The 14,965-nt window shown below is 47.2% G+C and overlaps 1 protein-coding gene across 4 annotated transcripts in view; it reads right to left on the bottom strand.

The window, feature by feature from the left end:
* Window positions 1–14,965, bottom strand: part of LRWD1 (leucine rich repeats and WD repeat domain containing 1) — a 38,207-nt gene that overhangs the window by 10,505 nt on the left and 12,737 nt on the right. For all 4 annotated transcript variants that reach the window (XM_059717035.1, XM_059717034.1, XM_059717036.1 and 1 more), the window contains exons 8-12: window positions 13,975–14,098; window positions 12,995–13,104; window positions 12,192–12,399; window positions 373–445; window positions 146–286 (exon numbers count right to left, since the gene is read on the bottom strand). In XM_059717035.1, the coding sequence (XP_059573018.1) occupies window positions 146–286; window positions 373–445; window positions 12,192–12,399; window positions 12,995–13,104; window positions 13,975–14,098 (656 nt within the window). The remainder of the gene's footprint in view (window positions 1–145; window positions 287–372; window positions 446–12,191; window positions 12,400–12,994; window positions 13,105–13,974; window positions 14,099–14,965) is intronic.

Genomic DNA, 14,965 nt, shown 5'->3' with positions numbered 1-14,965 from the left:
TCTAAACGTGACAGGAAATCTTATTTGACCCTTATTAGCTGCCTTGTCTTCAAGGTGGTTGACTTCCCTGCCAATTCATGGAAGGTTTTGTCTCCCCCTCTTGGTTAGGGCATGTAAAAAGAACGTCCCGAAAACAGAGTCTTACCTGTTCTTCTGTGGTCTGTCCACTCTAATATCCCAGGCAAAACAACCATCTTCACAACCAGCTAGCAGATACTGATCTGGGCAGGAAGGGACCAGGGCGATCCGTAATGGCACAGAGACAGCTTCCATCACCAACAACTGACTGGCAAATAAAGCAAATGATTACACTGCTGGGAAGCAATTCTTCCAGGAGTTCAAACAAAGCATGTCTCACGTGCATGGAGTTACCTTGCTTTGAAGTTGTAGTCACAATCTGGAACACCGATATCCCACAGGGCGATTCTTTTGTCATATGATGCAGCTGTGGGGCACAAAAAGTTACCAGCCATTTAGAGCAAGCATTCTGCCCATATTTCTTTTCCCTCCATTTGGAAATTCTCCTTTTGTTATATGATATATATTTTGTCTTCTGTGAGGCCCTTCTATGGGCATCCCTGCTGTGTTAAAGGGACTCCTTTATTGTTAAGCTCTAAAAGGAAAATCCCAGCTTGCCTGAATCTATTGTCAGAGAAAACCATCAGCTTGCTCCTTTAGCCAAAGTGCAGAACTCCCAGCTTCTCCTCTCTGAACCTTCCTTCTCCATGAAGTATCTCTCAGGTTAATAGGAAAATCTGTTCCTATACCCAGTCCTTAGTCTCTGTTGAGACAGCCCATAAAGACAGTGACTGGCTCCAGTTCCAGATGGTGGAATTTTTTGCTACTTTCTGAATAAAACCTGGCTGTCACCCACCACTTCACTCTGCAGAGCTGACTTATTTTAAAAATAATTATGGCTGCTCCCACTCTGGCAAACAAGCATCATTTTATAGTATGAAAGACCTTATCACAGTTTAAGGCTCCCCACTACAGAAAAGATGTGGACAAATTGGAGAGAGTCCAGCAGAGGACAACAGAAATGGTTAGGGGGTTGGGGAACAGGACTTTGAGGAGAGGCTGAGGGAACTGGGCTTATTTAGTCTGGAGAAGAGAAGACTGAGAAGGGATTTAATAGCAGCCTTCAACTCCCTGAAGGGTGGTTTCAAAGAGGATGGAGCTGGACTGTTTTCAGTGGTGGCAGATGATAGAACAAGCAGCAATGGTCTCAAGTTGCAGTAAGGGAAGTTTAGGTTATGTATTAGGAAAAACTCTCTCACTAGGAGGGTAGTAAAGCAGTGCAACAGGTTACCCAGAGAAGTGATGGAATTTCCATGCTTGGAGGCTTTTAAGACCTGGGTAGACAAAGTCTTGGTTGGGATGATCTAACTGGGGATGGTCCTGCTTTGAGCAGGGGGTTGGAGTAAATGACTGATGGCTAGGAAATTATATTTAGATATTTGCTGTTAGAAAATGGCTTTTAGATAGAGTAACTATTCCATTAAAACCATGTTCCAGGGTCTACGGCAAGGGTTAATTGATTTCTAAAGTACAAAGTTTCGTGTTCTTAGCCTTCAAAGGCAGATGCTGTCTGGAGCCAACAGACAAGCAGGCGTGCACATCCTGGGAAAATGAAAATATACAAACTATAACAAATATAGGATCCTGCAGCATTAGCATCAGGTCATAGTGCCCAGTTGCAAAACCCCTGGGATTTCCAGTTTTGAGTGGAATGACCAAACTAAGATACTGGCAAATGACCAAATTAAAATGTGTGCATGTGATGAGTTTATGGAGACAAAATTTTGGCTGACAAATCAAAGCATGTAGAGAATGACAGCTATAGGGAAACCAATCACTGATGCCTGGAAATGAAGAGACATCAAGGGAAGAATACAAAAGGAGGAGTTTTCAGAACAGCAAGCTGGCATCAGCCCTTGACCTCCAAGACTGCTGATGTCTAACAATCAAGCAAAGAACCACGAGGTGGTGCTCAAATACCAGCTGAATGCACTGCTCTCCTTGTGAACCCCCTGGGACTGGAAAATAACTGGTATTGTATTCTGTAATCATCTTGCTTTCTTTGCCTGCATTACTCTTATTTTCTATCACTATGTATCAATAAAATACAGGCTGAAGAGGCCTGAACCTCTTCAGCCTCCACAAGAGGAGGCTGAGAGGTGATCTTGTAGCCACCTACAAACTCATCGGGGGGGGGACAGCAAAAAATAGGGGATACAATGTTTACCAGGGTGCCTGTCGGGGTAAGTAGAAATGATGGCCACAAATTGGAAGAGAGAAAGTTCAGAATGGACATCAGGAGAAAATTCTTCACAGTGAGGGCTGCCAAAATATGGAATACGCTTCCAAGGGAGGTGGTGCTGTCCCCTTCCTTGGAGGTGTTTAAAAGGAAACTGAACAGACACCTGGCTGGGGTCATCTGACCCCAGCACTCATTCCTGCCCAGGGCAGGGGGTCAGACTCGATGATCTAATAGGTCGCTTCCAACCCCAACATTTATGAAACTATGAAAATGTGCTTATTATCAGACAGAGGTGCGATTGGTCTGAAGGTTGTGTTTGCCCAGAACAAGGTATCAGGACTGGGTCATAAATCCAGTGCCACCAATTGGTGACTCCACCAGGATGCAAGGGCAGTAACCTGACCAAGCAGGAAATTTGTTGATACAGAGTAAACCTCTTTAGAGGTGTTCAGCCAAGACTTGTAGTAGGATGAGGCTGGGAACTACAGGTGGAGACCTGTGTAAGGTGAAACCATATGGCAGTTGCAACTAGGTTGTTAACCTAAGTAACTATGTCTGTGTTGGAGTCTTTTGTGCAGGAAGTTGGTCACAAGCAGTTGTGGTTCCCTGACCAACTTAAAGGTCTGAATGCATGAAGCAACCTGCTGTTGGCTTGGGATATGCTTGATAGTTTAAAACCCAAGCTTGATATGAGTAAACGTAAGGGGGCTGTGCTACATGGGCTTTTCCTGGTGTGTAGGTCTTTGCATGAAGAGGTGTCCAGCCTGCACGAAGGAAAATTTTAATGCCACATTGAGTAAGGATGTGGAAAGGTGGCAGGTGCAGGCTCAATGCTGGTGATTCAGACTCTGGATAAGTCGAAGGAGGTTCAGGCTATGATGAGGAAAGTAGATGAGAAGGATCAGGAATGTCGCCAGCTAAAGGTGTGGAGGAGGTGCAGGCATGGAACGCCACGGTGGAGGAATCCAAGGCAGGGGTACGACAGGGTCTTTAAGGAGACTCAGGAGATAGCATGTGAAAAGGTGAGCCACCTTAAGTGCTACCAGGAAATAGGGAGACTCAAAAGGCAGTTGTTGGGGGCTCAGGGAATTTTGACTGCTGTGAAGACAGAAGGATTCCCTGAAAATGATCCTGAGCTGTCTCCCCTGCCCTATGATCTCCCCCACTCATGGTATTGGGACAACCTTGATCTACACAGTGATGATCCCATGGGTAAGGGATGTCATTGAAGCAGCACTAATCCCATCCACTCCTCCAGAACCTGTAGCACCGGTGGTAATGCCAAGTGTAAATATGTTTTTTGGAGTGTGATAAATGACAAAGACAAACAAAGCAAATTATTATAGAGGATGAGAATAAGGAGGATATTGATGGAAAACCGAGCATTGATCAGTTGTTTTGTGCATGCTGGCGGCTCACAGGGAGGAGGGAGGGAGGGGCTGCGAATGTGCAAAATCCTTGTCCTAGGGTTTCCCAATAGGGGTGCCCCATAGCAGCCCTGAAACTGTGGCGCCTATTAAAACAGATCAGTGAGAAAGGCCAGTGGTTATGATCTGGTAGGAAGACGACAACGGGGCTCCAGGGGTTCAGCCAATACTTGTGGATACAGGCGCCTCAGTGTCACTTTTGAGTTTGCTATTTGAAATGCCAAAGCCAATTGTTGAACACAGGATGTTGGAAGGCTCTAATGGGAAGAAACAGGGATCCTAGGTATTGCTACGCTACAGAAGTTGTCTATAAGGATGGACTTGCTTAACTGGGTGCTTAGGCAAGTGGAGAGCCCAGACCCTGGGGCAAGAGTATGGAGCAGCACATTGGTGTGCTGCTCTGAAGGCAGTTGAGGCTTTGGAAATACCAGGGGACTGGAGTCCTGCTGTGAGGGATCTATGGGTCCAGTCAGTCCCATGGGTATGGAGTGAGTGTGGTAAGATCCAGGCACTGGAAAAGGTAGGAAGAGGGGATCCAGCCCCTCAGCGGCAGTACAAGTTCCCAGGGGAAGTGGTCAGTGGTATCCATAAAGTCACTGATGATCTGGTTGAGCAAGGAGTGCTGGTCGAAAAGCCAAGCAGAAATAATAGTCCCATCTGGCCAGTACGAAAAAGTGACAGGAAAACTTGACAGCTGACAGTGGACTATTGGGCTCACAATAAGGTGACTCCACCTCAAGCACATGTGGGAGCCAGGTTCTCAGAGATTATAGCACTAATCAGTGAAGGGGCAAAGTGGTTCTTGATACTGGACTTGTCTAATGCGTTCTTTACAATGCCTCCACACCCATATTGCTGGTATAAGTTTGCTTTTACTTTTCAAGGCACACAGGACACCTTCACTTGGGTTCCGCAGGGATTTCATAACGCCCCTGTCATATGCCATCATTATGTGGTCAAAAAGTGGACATGGTTGACAGATGAGGACCAGGGGCATGTGTTTTCCTACGTAGATGGTATTCTGTTGCTTGGAAAGGATGAGCAGGAGTGCTTAAACTGCACTGAGAGACAGGGTTCAAGGTGAACCCCAGGAAGGCACAGCTAGTTACAACCTCCTGAAAATACTGGGGATACAGCTAGGGGGAAGGACAGCTCACCAACTAAGACAGGGTCAAGTTAATTGTACAGTAGCCATGACCTATGAATATTATCACTCTGAGATCTTTTCTAGGTTTGACTAGTTTTCTAGAAAAGTCATTGAGGATTATGCCTCAAAGGTGGAGCCATTGTACTGTCTGCTTCAGAAAGGAGAGCCCTGGAGCTAGGGACTGGAGCAAGACTTGGCAGTAGCAATACTGAAAGAGGCACCAGCCCAAACCCCAGTGCTGGCGTACCCTCAACGTGGCCATTTATTTGTGCTCTACTTGGGATCGACTTCTTGAGGCATAGGAGCAGCCCTGATGCAAGATCATGGTACAGGTTTATGACCAGTGGCATATGCCTCTAGGGTCCTCACCTTGGTGGAACAGGAGTTCATCTCCTGTGAGAAAGAGGTGCTCACCCTGGTGTGGGCTCTCCAGCATTGGGACTATTTGATTGGGATGTCCCCAGTGGTTCTTAAAACTTAACACATACGCAGGTGAAGTATGCACTGTCTGGGAAGGCCGATGAGGGGCGAGCATCATCCTCCCACTTGGTTATGTGGACTTTAGCACTACTGAATCAAAACATGCAGGTGGAAAAAATGCCCAGCCTGTCCCTGTGTCATATGCCTTGGTTATACAGGGAGCTGAACACCTGTGTCCCCTTCTAGAGGATTATAAGCCTGACAAGTTTCCTGTATCATGCCTCCCAAGGAAGTGGATAAGGAGCAACAGCAGGTGTGGGCTACTGACGGGTCAAGTTATTATGAAGGAGGGGGAACCACAGACCTGGTCTGCAGTGATACAAGTGCCACCTGCTGGTCAAGATGCAGAACCTATTCAGGTAACAATAGGGAAGTGTCAGCCACGTTCAGTACAGGCAGCGGAAGTTGCTGTGGTGGCATGGGCCCTGGAGATGTCAGCAATTGAGTGCTCAATGATAATTTCATCTGATTCAGATTGGATTATTAGAGCACTGTCGGACTGGTTGCCAGTCTAATGAAGATGGTAGATGGTAAGCCTGTGGTGCATGCAGAAGTTTTAAGGTACATCTGGAAAATGGCCCAGCAATGGGACACCCCAATAAATGTTGGTGAAAGTGAAAGTACGTGTAAGGGAGGGGCTATATGTGGAGTGGAACCAGATGGCTGATGCAGAAGCAAAAAGAGAGGCAGTCAAAGGCTAACTGTTGAAGCCAGAGAGCCCAGAAATGGTAGGGGCCACCCCTGTAGCCCATGTTAAACGAAAAGTGCTCCCTGACATAGATTTAGTAAATCTGCAGCAAGCAGATCCCTCTCTTACAGAACTGATGCAGCAGACAGAACCTGAAGGCTGGAAGGTCTGGAAAAACCCAGATGAGCTGCTCCTGGCTCTGAAGAAGAGTGATGAAGAGGCTCCTGTAGGTTCCCTGCAGGGATCTGGGGGAGGTGACCCTGATGGTACACAACCAAGGACACCTGGGGATCAATAGAAAACTGGAGCAGGTTCAGGCAATGGGCTGGTGGCCCACGATGCAGGAGGGCGTGGAGTGGTGCGTTAACAACTGCCTTTCCTTCGTTGCTTACAGTCCAGACACTAAGACTATTAAGGGTCCTCTGGGTCATCAGCAGATTGAAAATGTATGGAACAAAGTCCAAGTAGAGTGCATCAACCTGCCCTGCAGTAAAAGAGAGTTCAAGTACTGTTTAATGATAGTAGATCACTTCACCAAATGGACTGAAACCATGCCACTATGGAGGAATGATGCTCGGACCACCGCACAGGTGCTGGTAGAGCACATTTAGAAGGTTTGGTTTTTCTGGAGATATTGACTCTGATCAGCAGGGATCCAGGTTTTCTATTCACCATGGAAAAACACAGTAAAACATGGATTTTCTCATTTTAAGAAGAAAAAACCCCACAATTTTTTTCCTTTAAAAGGAGAAAAATGCGAGAAACAGTGGGTTTCCCCTTTCAGGCTGGCAGGGTTCCAGCCTGCAAGGGGCTGGGGGGGTGGGAACACAATCAGGCATGAGGCACCATGTGCATATGCTTGCACACACATGCACATGGCAGCCAGGCAGCCTGGAGAGTAGCTCCTTGCAGGTAACTTGAGGGGCGGGATTGAGGCCCCCACAGCGAGGGAGAGAGTTGGGCAGGGGCCTGGGGTGCTGCCCAGCTGGGGTGGTGCTTGGGGCCCAGGCAGGAATGTGCAGCCACAGGGCTCAGCAGCAGTGGGGGTAGCACTGTGCAGTTGTGCCCCTTGCTGCTGCCGGGTGGGCAAGGGGTGCCTCACCATGGCGGCACCAGGCTTCCGGTGGTAGCACTGAGTCCCCCCACCTCACCCCACTCTACCCTGCCGTGCTGGGCCCCACCCACTGGGCTGCGGCCGCCCCGGGGAGAAGAGCAGGGCAGGGAGCTCCAAGCCTGCAGCAGGTAGCCTGCATCTGCCCCACTCTATGGGCTCCGCTCCAGCTGTGCCGCCTGTTGGGGGTGGGAGAGCTGGGCTCTGCACTCTGCTTGGGGTGCAGCAGCCACAGCCTCCCACAGGTGGCAGCTGGGGCTCAGGCATTTCTGGAGGCAGCAGGGGGCTGCAGACCCGATCCCTTGCCCCGTAGCCCTGGCAGGGCCAGGAAAGGGATGGGGGGGGCTGTGGGTGGGGAATTAGGGGCACTGGCAGGGCCAGAAGGCTGTAGGTCAAGAGTGAGGGGTATCAGCATGGCTGGGGAGCTGTGGCTTGGGAGCGAGGGGCAAATGGCATGGACAGAGCACCAGCATATTAGGGCTGCTCAGTACCACAAAGCAGTGCGGGGTGGGGAGGCAGACACAGCTGGACCTGCGTCCTGGTGGCAAAAGAAACAGGGGGACCTCTGATTTTCCATGATAAAAACCCCAAAAATCAAACACCAACATTTACAGGTATTTAGAATTTATTTTATTAAAGTGATTGAGGCACTGGTAGGCTTCCAAACTGCTTTAAAGATTTTAATAAATCAATAAAATATTGTGTGTGTGTGTATATATATATACACACATACACACACACACACACACACACACACACACATTGGGGGGGCATTTCATTTTAATCATGGGAAAAAGTGGATTTGGGGGGTTTTAAATCAAAGAATGTGTGTGCACGTGTGGGGGGGGAGATCAGAGAATTTGTGATTTTTAATCAGAGAAAATCAGGATCTCTGCTGATCAGGGACCTATCTTTGTGAGGGAAATTATAAAAAGGCTGCGCCAGGCCCTAGGCAAAAACTGCATATCCCAGGCCATCCTCAGAGTGCTGGGTGGTAGAAAGAACTAAGAATTCTGAAGAAGCGCATACAGCAGCAAGCAAAGGATTGGGATGAAGTACCACCCCTTGTTTGAATGGCTATCCAAAGTATTATAGCTTCTCATAAGATTACTCCACATGAAGCCATGACAGGGTATAAGATGCGCCTCCCTAAACATTGGTGGCTAGGAGGGGAGCCTCCGGATGGGCTCATGGATCAAGGGCCTTATGAATCAATGATTTCAGAATCTGCTTCACACCATTTCTGAAACACAGAAGTGGGTAGCTATGGCTTTGTGAGCCAATACCAAAAAGATGAATCAGTATTTGGAACCAATTTTACACCCACAGGAGTGGCAGGTAGGGGATAAGGTAATGTACAGGGCCACCACGCAGCCTGATGGAAAGCTGGTGCCTGTCTGGCAGGCCAGTCCCTATTGTGAACAAAGCTAGTCCTACAGTGTATCAGGTGGAAACTGCTAAAAGATGAGAAATGTTTTTGGAAATGGTTCCATGCATCACAATTGAAAAAGTGGAAAGGGGACTAACTAACCTTCTCTGTGTTTTGTCTTGCAGGAAGTGGAGCATCACCTCCAGGGCCTCAAAGAGTTCAGCCATACTAAACATCGAGAAGTCTGGATTAACCATTCATTTCCCCTTTTTGCTTTGCTTGCGCTAGATATGCATTTTAAGCTATTTATAGTAGGGCAAGTACTGCAATGTAGCTTCATAAATCTTCAGAACCTACGCGAAGGTTTAGACCACGGAGTGAATGGTGGCATCCCCATGGAAACCAAGCCTGTTTACAAATTACTTACTGCAGATCCAATAGCATTCAAACCACAGAGCGGTTAAGCCCTGCACTACTTCTATCACATGATGTGGAAGGGCTGATCAAACAAGACTTGCAGATACCCCCTGATCGGCATTGCCTAAATATGAGGAAAGCCCAATGGAAAAAGGATCAAAGGTTTGAGCTATCCACTAATTGCATGTTTTCGGTCGCATCACAGTACCAGTGTAATTCACCCCAGGTGGTAACCAAGCTAGTATGGAGCTTTGGGGGACCACAAGATGAGATGAGCTATTTCAAATCAGATATAAAACCACCACAGAAGGGATGGAGACAGAGACAAATGTTACTCCTCCCCCCCTGACAGCTGAGCTACTATAGGGTGGGTAGACACTGTGACTTTACCACGCCTGTGGATGCTAGTTAACATCACCTACCTTCCAGGTTGTGTGTTGCTCCTCCTTGCAGGGAGATGGGGTGGGATATTACCCCATAGGAACTGGAGAGAAACAGAACATTCTCCGTGTGGGTGGACCTAGGTGTGAACTGGGGTCAGGCAACCCTTGTTCTGGATATTCCCACAAGAAGGCTTGTTCTTAATGTTAGGGCCAAAGGAAGCATGGCTGCCCAATGAATATGACACTGAACCTTACTCTGAAAGGTTCAGGTACCAGGGAGTTACATAAAGTGTACTGCAGTGAAGAATTGAGATTAAAGGCTGATGTTATGGTCAAGGGTGCCCCCAAGTGACACCAGTTGGCATAGTGGTAGTAAAAGAAGGCCTCCTAGTAAAGATGTTAAATGTCTCAAGAAACCAATGTTATTCAAAATGTGCCGCATACTTTTGCAGGGATGGCAGGCCTGGGTCTCTCTCAATCATGAGTGAAAACGTCATGTCAGGGGCGCAGCCCACCGAGCTAGACACTCTGCTGTCCATATCGACTTGGGTGCAGCAGGCACAGGAATGGGACTTTTAAACACTACTGATCAAGAAGTTTTAGGCAACAAACTTGGCTCACTGGGAACTACCCTACAGCATTTAAGTGTGCCTCTTTGCGACAGCCTAGAGGTAACTAGTAGGGTACAGGTAAATTTGGCCAATGCAATGTAGGCATTCAAACATGGCTAATGGGAAGATGCACCAACGCTGACTGATGCTCTGCTGGCTTTGCAGGGAGATGTGTTTGAAGCTATTATGTGTGTTCAGGCTCAACTCTGGTTACTGGGAGTTGCAAGAAACATTGCAGAGCAAGGAGCCAATTGGCATATTCCAGTGGAATTAAAGGCAAATTAGCATTAAAACTGGGTGACCAGATTGGCTTCAACCTAATAACTAGTTGGTAGAATTTGATCCAGCCACCATGATGGTTAGAATGCAGATTGATGCCATTAGCAGTGCTGAAGAAGAATTGATCTACACTATATCTGTGTTGGGAGCTTGTATCAGTAAAGCTGTTGTTGTTCCCTGAATGGATAGGCACTGGGTTAGAAAGACACCCTTGGGACATGAGGCCATCTCAGTGTCTATGTGTGAACCGAGAACAAGCCTTGGATTGTGTGCGTCATGAAGACATGCTTCAAGCAAAAGCATTATGCTTAAAGCCAGATGTTGGTGCTTGCCAACTTATCGAGGGAGAAAGTTACAATAAATCTGTAATCACAGATGTAGACAATAGATGTGTATATAGCTGCACTTGGCATGCATCTCTTATGGCAAATTCTTGGGCCAACATTAGCAATAGTGATGTCAATTTTTGTTTGTACGGTGTTATTACTGTAAAAGGGTGTGATCCTGATTATGCCAGAAGGAAAACTGTTTTGAGTGGAATGACCAAATTAAGGTGTGTGCATGTGATGGGTTTTTATGGAGATAGAAATTTGGCTGACAAAACAAAATGTGGACAGAATGACAACTATAGGGAAATCAATGGCTGATGCATGGAAATGAAGAGACACCAAGGGAAAAAGAATATAAAAGGAGTTTTCAGAACAGCAAGCTGGCATTGGCCTTCAAGCTGCAAGGTTGCTGACGTTTGACATTTGGCAAAGAACCATAAGATAGTGCTCATGTACCAGCTCAATGTACCACTCTCCTTGTGAACCTCCTGGGACTAGTAAATAATTGGTATTGTATTCTGTAATCATCTTGCTTGCTTTGCCTGCATTATTCTTATTTTCTATCACTACGTATCAATAAAATTTGCCTATTTTCAAATGGACAAACTTGTGGTCGTTCTGAAGGTTGTGCTCACCTGGAACAAGGTATCAGGACTGGGTAATAAATCTAGTGCCAACAATGACCTCCCAAAGTCCTTTCCAACCCTAACTTTCTATGACTCTATGAATGCATCTCATCTTTTGCCCTCCTCATGGCTGTGAAGCTCAGGGAAAAAATTCCAGGTGCAAACCCTCCTCAGCTGGGAATGAAATTAGATACAGCACAAGTCTGCTAAATTGTCTAGACTTCTTCCCCACTCAAAATACTTCAGCCTGCTTTTTGAGGCATGCCCAATAGGTTTGAATGTAATCAAAAGTGAGAATCCACCGAGTGTGATTGCCTCAAGCTCACAGATGCGCCTGGAAGTTTATGTCTTAATGATCTAGTGGTCTTGAATCTATAGCACAGTGCAGACTGTTTCAGGGACAAGATGGAGAGGTAGCAGAGCCAGAAGGATTGATCTGTACATTACAGGCATAATTCGCTCATTTACCACCAAACCCCAACCCTCTCCATCTAGGCAAAGCACCATTTTCAACATCTGGCTCTGAACAAAGCAATGTGGGAGTATGAACAAGAAGCAGAGATTACTAACAGTGCATACAATTTCATTAATTTGACAAGCATGAACACCCAATGGAATCTCTGCTTTGCTCCAGTCACCTGGTCAAATCTAAACCCTATAAGCATTCACATCTGCTGATCCACATGGCAAGCTTTTGGGTTTTCTGTCCCTTACCACTGGAAGGGAGCTGCTGCTTGATATGTGTATGTGGCTGGTGTGTGATGGCCACCCTCATGGCTGACACACCACAGACCTAAAAAGCTGAAAACATGAGCCAGGCTCAGTACCTGGAGGCTGTAACACCTCCCTTCCCTTGCAGATCAGCACACCGAGGGAGACTTCTGACACTCACTGGTGGGTTTTATGTGCTCCATACACACAGAGCTATTTGATGGCTCCTCATACAAACCCACTCACCAGTATCCACTCTGATACTATGAGCCACACTTTGCTTCCTTGTTTTGGAGGAACCCCTTTTATCTTAATGTTCATTAAGCAAATGAGATGCAGAATAGGAAACTTACTAAAGAGGTGGGTCTCGCATGAAGTGCTGAAGCAGGCTGTAGCAATGGGCTTCTTGTGGGCCTTTATCTCTCCATAACAGAAGTCAGCTGTTACATGGATCAGCTTGACAATTCCTCTTCTTCCAGCTGCTGCCAAAATATTATGGGTTCTTTTCCGATTGTCTTTATTTACCATTGTTAGAGTTGTCCAGGCAACAGTGAAAAACTCCTAGGATATGGGAGAAAGAGCACGGAATACAGCAGCTGAGAGATTAACAGTGATCTGTAGGACTATACAGAAGCCACAGCTGTAACAATAGGATCATTTTGACAAGGGTTGTACATCTCAAACCTAGTACAGCCAACAAACATTATGGCGTTTCCTTCTCTGCTGTCAGACTGACCCTCAGCAGAAGGGAGCAGGGTAACTAAACTTAGTCTCAAACAGAGGTGACCACCCTGCAGCACGTGTGCCACAAGTGGCACGGGCAGCTTATGTGTGGCATGTGGCAGATCGGGGAGAGGGCAGGCAGCAGAGCCACAGATTAGCAGGGAGCAGAAAGCAGGGCACAGATCAGGCAGAGAAAGAGGATCAGAGTGGCACTCAGGGAGGGTAAAGGGCTAATCTGTGATGCCTGCCAAAAGGGCTGGTTGCTGGCCTAGATTCTGAAAACTATTTTAGGATTAACAAAAGGTATTTTTCATCTCTAGCCATCACTTTAAGACCTGTCCACACGATAGCTTAGAACCATGTTCCAGGCTGTTTTATAACACAACTACAGTTTTACTCACATTCCAAGTGTTCACAAGGCCCATCTACCTACCTCCGCAGGCACTTTGTACTTTTTCAGCACTATTCCAGTCTCGCAGTCAATTAGACAAACAGCCTCTCCTCCACATGTAGCCACAGTTCGAGATGAGCTCACTATGGGATCTGAAAGATAGGAAGGCCTGGTTAGACTTCCCAGGGCTTGAAGTAACACTTGCTTATTACACTAGTAATCAGATCGCTGCTCATTCAAATCACCATGCATTACATTTGTCATAATCACCTTGTTACTACTTTGTACTCCTCATCTGTGCTGCACTGGTAACTGTTCAGTTGGCTTTAGCCTACAGAGGTTTATTTCAGAAAAATTCATCCATACCAACTATGAAAACTCTCGTATTTTATAATCCAAATAGGAATGTTTATCTGGACATGGAAAGTCTGTTATTAACAATAGGAACACCTGCTCAGGAGGTGGAGGGGCCTGGCGTCCATAAGCTATCTGGATAGTGCATCCACCTGGCCCCTTGCTCCAGGGGTGTCAAACTATCTGTCCCCATGGGCCAAGTGAGGGTCCCAGGCCCAGCCTGTGGGTGAAACTGGGCTGCACCAAAGCAAGCACATGCCCCCTGCTGGCTCCCTGTGCTATGTGCTTGTGTGACCAGTTCAACCACACATGCCCCTTGCAGTGTGCACTTGCCTTGCTCCACAGTTTGCTCTACATGAGATGCATGAGACCAGCACAGGGTGTCCCACCACAGCGGATTGAGCCCCAGGCTGTTTGTACATGATCCACCATGGCACCCTTGTGCTGCATGCAGCACCATAGGCAGCCTGCACACCAGATCAGATCTGCATGATGGACATGGTTAGTCTGAGACCCAAAGTCTGGATTACAGGACTCCAGGACTAGATCTAGCCTGAGGGTCATGTGTTTGACACCCCTACCTTACTCACATGCACCCCTGCCTGCAGAGTCTTTCTACAAATCCTGCCAATCACAAAAGGCCACCTGTAGGCTCTGGATAGACTCACCCTTCCTGGTCCCACCATCTAGCAGAGGCTCAAATGCACAGGACCAGAGCTGCGTTTTAAAATCTTCGCGGCTGTTGCTTTTGCTGTGACACTGGAGAAAGTGCAATGGCTCCAGAATGACGTCCTGCAAGAAAGCATGTGTCAAGGAGACGTCATCCCGGAACAGAATGACAGAGAAGCAGCCACCCATGCGAACTCTCTGCCTCAATGGTACGTGTCAGTGACTAGATGTACAGGCTGGCAGACCCAAGACATTTCCATAAACCAGAGGATGAAATACAGAACAAAAAGGGGGACAGAAAACATCCCACAGAAAGAGCCTCTGATCTCACCTCCTAGGTTTCAGTTGCTTCTGCATCTAGTGCACAGTCATCTTGGATTATGTTCCTGGAAGGATGCTTACATGTAGTAAGTGAAGCCTGCCCCAAGCTCCATTAGGGAACAATGCATTCTGAGCCCCTCCTGGAGGGTGATCCAGAGCCTGTGATCCCACTCCCCTTTCTCCCTGTCTCAGGCACACAAACAGGGTGCAGAAATTCCAGCAAGCTGAGTATTGCACACAGCTGATATGGGGATTTTTCTTCCCCTTGGTGCCATTCCTCCATGTACTAGGGAGCTGAGCACATGCACGGACCTAAAATCTACAAGGAACTGGTGTCATGTTCCCACACAATTTGAGGCGAGAAGGGAACAATATGATCATTTAGTCCGACTCCCCTGTACATCACAGGCTGTTGCATTTCACCCAGTTACCTCTATATTGAGCAATATAACTTGAGTAAAACTAAGAAAGCCTCAGTCCTCTGAAGATTAAACTCCTGTGTGCCTCCAGCAGAGACCAGGAGAGACTGGGATATCACTAGTGCCCAGATGATCACAGCAGGTGAACCACCCCGCTCCATGATGCAGAGGAGGACAGAATCCTCAAGATCCCTGCCAGTCTGACCTAAGGCACACTTCCTTTTCAGTCCCAAATCTAGCCATGGGTTTG

Source organism: Alligator mississippiensis, chromosome 14 (assembly GCF_030867095.1).
Source record: "Alligator mississippiensis isolate rAllMis1 chromosome 14, rAllMis1, whole genome shotgun sequence".
Lineage (NCBI taxonomy): Eukaryota > Metazoa > Chordata > Crocodylia > Alligatoridae > Alligator > Alligator mississippiensis.
The sequence above is the reverse complement of the archived record's forward strand: the minus strand, read 5'-3'. Positions and strand labels throughout refer to the sequence as shown.